We start from the raw sequence: 6,000 nt of genomic DNA on the forward strand, positions 1-6,000 counted from the left end.
CCACTCACCACAAGAACGGGGTGATTACATGAGAAAATCTCGTATGCAAACAAAAAGTCGAGATCCAAAGTACGTAATTTACAGGGTGGATATAAATCATGATTGTTATTAAAGAAACACGCTTAAAATTGCTTGTATGTTTTTTCTATAGAAAGGCTTCTTATATTAAACGGCCTTGTAAAATATTTGAACAGTTTGATTAAAACAAATAAAAAATTGTGTGAATATAGGTACATTTATCTGTTTCTGATACTGTACATATGGACCTATGAAAATATTTGTTGAATGTTTTAATTAAGATTTAATAATTTCAGTAACTTTTGTTCGAGTGAAAATAAATCATTGTAGATGTAGCACACAATTGTAAGTTAAAATATTTTTATAGTCTTTGTAACTTAATTTTTTAATTTTTTTTTTATGATATTGGAAAATATTAGCTGCCATGTTTATTTACAGTTTAATGATAACACTATTTACGGTTTAATATTAGTATTTTGTATATTATTTTACACAAAATGTTTGCTATTTTTGACTAAAAATTACTGAGAAATTTAATTTCACCCCCTTTTTTCCCGTTCTTAGAGCCTAATAAACACCATTAAATGATTACGAGATTAATGTACTTTCACCTAAAGTGATTCTGACATGTACATTATTCTATACATTGTTTTAAGTGATTTAAATGATATTTTTAAAGAAAATCACCTGATTTATATTTTCACTTAAATCGCGATTTATTTCAGCCTGATTTAAATCAATTCAACTTGCTATTTTACTTGAATTATTCTGCAAGATTCACACATATTGCTAGTGTTACATATGAACCACATTAATGAAATTGGTCCAAATGTTCAGCCAATCTCATATAATAGCGTTTTGCAACCGGCCTCCTTTGAAAGCGAAGTTGTGCAACAATTAGTCCTTTCGAAAAGTCAACGACCCCATTCGAGGAAAGCACTTATTCCTAAGACCAGCAACACCTAAGCGTTCCATTTTTGCAGGTTGAAATTACGAGGAAGCTGCCATCCCCGCCACACCTTTCACTGTGGCAGACGATCTTCAAGACTGCCGCGTCCATCAACGCTAAGTTTGCGGTACTTCGGTATAATTACACTCCCCGACGCAGTTATGGAGGTTCCTAACTGAAAACAAAGGCGCGGTTATGGCAGACAAGTAACGCACTTAGTTTCGTAATTGCTCGTTACGGCCGATATATTGTGAATTGAAGCTGGGTCGTTTCAAAATTGCCGAGTAATCTACCATATGGCTTCCGACGACTCTCTCCTCTTGGTCTTCATATAGGTCTTCCATATGCTGAGATATGGTCTGATTGGTTGGTCGCTGGAATCAACATGCCTTTCCAATTCTCAGCCAACTGCAGAAACAAGCACTGGTTATTAAATTTCAATATGCAGGGTGAATCAAACTTCAATAACAGGCTAACAGTTTCGAAAATGATAAAATTGCACAAATTATGAACGCTTCACTGAATCAAATAGGACGAATTGAATTTGTATATTTTTTAGCTTCGCTTTTCTACCAGCGATGAAGGTGAGTGATGATTAGTACAAAGTTTTCAAATAACACACAGGGCCTCTTCGATGGCACAGTGATAACGTTGTAGCCTTGTAATCAAGGAGTCCCAGCAGTGCCGGATCTACAAGCCTTGGGCCTCCCCGCAAAATATTACCCTCTACCTACACCCGCCCTCCCGACTCAAAATTTTTAAATGGGAAGGGGGTTCGTTATGTGATATACATAATACACGGTTTTCTCACACCTGGAAAATGATAGGTACATTTGTTGCAATCGCGCAGTCGTTAACTTCTTCCTGATTAAAGATTGGTTAAGGAACCTTTACTCCGGCATTTCTCGTGAAATTTATCCTGATTTGATCCTAGTTTGACTGCCACGCGGGAAATCTGGAGTGGGTGATCCAAGGTCGGATTTTTTTCCGGCTTTGTCCCCGCATAAAGCGGCTCGGGGCCAACCCAGCCTAAAATCAAATTGTATCGGAGGGGTAAGGCGGCCGCAGCGTGGTGCTGATCACCAAGATTGCCGACATCGAAAATATGTGGGGCCTTACCCCCCACCCCCTATTCACTAAATGTGTTTTCATGGCACGGTGCTATATGTATAGGGAGCTTAACTTTACCTGTATATATTGTATTCGTTTCTGTACCCCCTGAGAACGTTTATTTTTTACATACGCGAACCCTCTACTATGTCAATGGCTGAGGGCGCCTAAAGGCTTACTTGTCTTTGCGGTTTGTAGATCCGGCACTGAGTCCCGGGTTCGATACCCGGTGGACTCTCATAGTCGTTCGGATCGCACTTTAGACAGGCACAGTCCCGATTAGCCTCTGTGCATAAAGTGGACTTAAAAATAAAGTCAAGGAACACGGATGCGCGTTCGGGATTTTAACCGGAACTTTTGGTGGCGAGATCGAAATATTACCAGTTAACGCACTCTGCCACCCAGCCAGCATGATGAATTGAAACTCATTTTGAGCGCATGTTGACCTCTAAAGTAAGATAATGTACCCGCAAGTATTTAATAAAATGTTAAAATATTAAAGGGAGTACCTCGTTAGAAGATATATTCATTTCAAACTACTTTTGAAGGTTAATCATTTTTTGGTTCCCACGGTTTTCTTGAGTGAAAAATATTTTGGTTTCAATGAGAATCTTCGGAACAGGCTAATATATTATTTCAAGAGTGATAAATGGTGTAAAATTAATACGGCATAACTTGAACCGTCTACGGGTCGTATTTTGAAAATTAACAATTCAAATCAAAGTTGGTACGAGGGTACATCGAAAACTTTAAGAAGGAAGTTGAGTGACATTTCTTTGGATAGGTGTGAATTTCAAATTTTATAGGAAAATATTTTGGTAAGAGCCACTGTATTATAGTGAACGTCTGAAAATTATTTTGCCATATCTACAGTTTTGTAATGTTGAATGTATATTTTTTTTATAGTGTAGGCATTTTTAAATCTAGAGTATGCCTGTTAGAAATCAGTTTGAATAGTGTTCCACATCATGAATGTTTTAGGAATATTTGAATTTAAGGAAACTATCAAACTACGTGTCACTCATTCCCCTTTCACTATTTAATATTGTCGAGGTATCCCCATTTCAACAGGGCATCAAATGTGTTCAAAATAACAATCTTTGATCATCCGATTTGTTCTTGTGAAAATACATTATAGTTCTCAAAACTACCAACGATAGAAACAATTTAGTGGACATACTTATCTAACATTAACCTAATCTATCTGAATATGTGCCTATTGTAGTTGAACAATATGTGCTGCTAGCCATGGATATCACCGAAGTAAAGCTAAAAGTGATTTGGTATAATGCCAAATTTGTAATTAATTTCTGATGGTCCATCCATTTGCCTGATCATATCAATAATCAAACTATTTGATATCTGTAGGAAGATAATATCTCCCAATGCAACTAAAAATTGACAACAATCAGCATTATAAACAGACCTATCAGCAACAAAAGAAATATTGTTTGGGTATAATGGTAGGAGTTAAAAAAAACTATTTCGATTTGACTATTTAGGCAATTAAGGAAGCTACAAGGTAGAATTATTTTTGATTCAAATAATTAAAATAAATCATCAGGGTTAATTAAATAATCTGTAATGAATAAACCAAAGTTCTGATTAATATCCAAGGAGATTAAACGAGTTGGAGCTTCATCTTCTACGTAGCTAAAGTTATAACCATTTCAACAATCAAATAAGAACAAGATAGAAAACATTGATGTTTTCTGTTTCCCTTCGTATCATTATGGTGAGAAACTTAATAGTATGATTAAACTATATTGTGTGTTAATACTATGTGAAAATTTATTTGATAATTAAGCATCTGAATAATGATTCAAATTTAAGTTTGTATTTTACCGTGCAAAATCACAATGCTGAGCTAAATTTTCAGACATTATTACAAACTAATTTAATTCTTATAAATAAAAAAACACGCTGATAAAAGTAAAGTTAATATTGATCGACATATTACATTTACTAATGTTACTCTAATAACTAATATTACTTGAATTAGAGATTTTAATATATTATATTTTAAATACTTTAACTATGTTTGTAGTAAAAACAAGACAGTTTCTTCCATTATGTTAGTAAATTTTCTTTTAACTGCACTGTTTACCAGATTGAAAAATTGAATAGTACCCATTTCTAGGTTTTGTTGCGGAAATAAATATTTGAGACTTTAGAATTACATCTGCGATTGAACTCCTCGCCCTTATCGATTATAAACTGATTTTATTTACGAGTAATCTGTTGAAAAGAGTTTTATTGTAATCGATATTCAATATTTTTCCGTGGTTGAACTCGCTCTGATGTTTACGGAAAGCCAGTCTAAATGTGTCCCCTGTAGCGCTAACTGCACCATATGCACTCGTTATAACTTATCATGCCACTGCATGCATGTTCTGTGGTGTAACAGTAATGATAATTATTACACTACATTCGGTAACAGTGAATGTTAAATCTAGAGTTGCTCTACTGTGAAACCGTGATGTCGTCGACAAATAGTACTGGGAATTACAAATTTTATGTTCTTGAATCTAACTTACGAAAAGGATAATGTTCTTAGGAGTTAAGCATCTACTAAGAAGAGATTTTCCTAAATTGAAATTCTAAGGTTGGGAGAAGATGGGATATTAAAAATTCATTAGTCTTATATCTCCGCAAAACAACCGTACTGGTATAATATGCATAGACATTTCTGCAGGATGTGCGCTTGTAACAAAATTTCTGTGTGCAGTGGCTTGGCCGGTAAACATCAAGAAACTTAGACAGTCCCCATGTTACGGTCTTATCCCTTATTAAGTAAATCCTGGGTACACCAGTGCCTCACACTCGCAGTGGGTAAAATCCAAAAACCATCTACGTAAAATAAATTACCATGTAAAAGTAACTCGTAAATTTTCTTTTATCATGTTAATTTGTAGCTTCACGATGTTAATTTGCAGGTACGTGCGAAGGTAACTAAACCGGTGCTTCGAGCTAATTTATGGTAAAAGCATGCGTTACGGAGGTCAGAAGGAGTAACAGTAGCAATTGACATGTTAGTAAACACCTATTGCGTCTGCTTACGCCCCCGAGGGCCAACTTCGATTCGATTCGCTCGAGAACTTTCATTCGGGGGCACAAAAAGTGGAAATGAATGTGAAAAAGCAGCCGGCGACTGCGTAACCACGATAAAGCTTCGTCCCACTTACCGCCATGAGGTGGCAGGTTGTGATCGACAGTCCAATGGCCAGGGGCAGTGACCCTTTGAGATCGCCGCGTCGCTCGTCGCACACTCCTTGGACGACCAGCACCAGGACGAACGTGATGAGGGTCTCGATGAAGAACGCCTGGAGGGAAGTCAGCTCGTCGCTCACCGTCGTCATCCCGAGGTTGCCCCCGAATTTGGAAGGAGTCAGAACCTAAAGGAAAAGAAGAAAACATTTGTATTCACAACGTTATCAACACACAAATTCACTTCATGATTCAGATAAAATTCTGACAGCTATTGCCAAAGATATTGCTCAACACTATTATAAAGATCGATCTCCGAGTGCATTGGTGTAACACTGATTTTTCAATGAAATATCTATATTAAGATTCCAGGAATTTAGTTCTGTCAAATTTACTTCAAGTTTCGGAAAAGACATACGTAAATTCAGTTACTAGAATACTCAAATCTGTTTGTTGACCTAGATAAAGGGAAGCACTTGAAAATGTAACCACTTGTATTCAAACTTGCCTCAATGCTGCTAGAATCAAAATAATGCAGGGACGTCAAACTTACGTTATCTAGCAGCATAAGCATTTCAAGGAGGGGGAGTCAAACCCTCCATCACCTAGCAATATTAATCAGCATTATTTGAGATAATTTGTACCCCCCCCCCCAAATATGCCCGCCTCGACCCACATACTTTCGAGGTTATGAGCTCTTTTCAATGGTGCCTTTA

General features: G+C 36.5%; 1 protein-coding gene across 1 annotated transcript in view; it reads right to left on the reverse strand.

The window, feature by feature from the left end:
* The window catches only part of Drip (aquaporin homolog protein drip), a 76,903-nt gene that overhangs the window by 5,964 nt on the left and 64,939 nt on the right, over positions 1–6,000 (reverse strand). Inside the window, exon 3 of the mRNA XM_083109957.1 lies at positions 5,263–5,472. Within this exon, the coding sequence (XP_082966083.1) occupies positions 5,263–5,472 (210 nt within the window). The remainder of the gene's footprint in view (positions 1–5,262; positions 5,473–6,000) is intronic.

The sequence above is a fragment of the Lepisma saccharinum genome, chromosome 23 (genome assembly GCF_977018435.1).
Source record: "Lepisma saccharinum chromosome 23, izLepSacc3.1, whole genome shotgun sequence".
Classification (NCBI taxonomy): Eukaryota; Metazoa; Arthropoda; class Insecta; order Zygentoma; family Lepismatidae; genus Lepisma; species Lepisma saccharinum.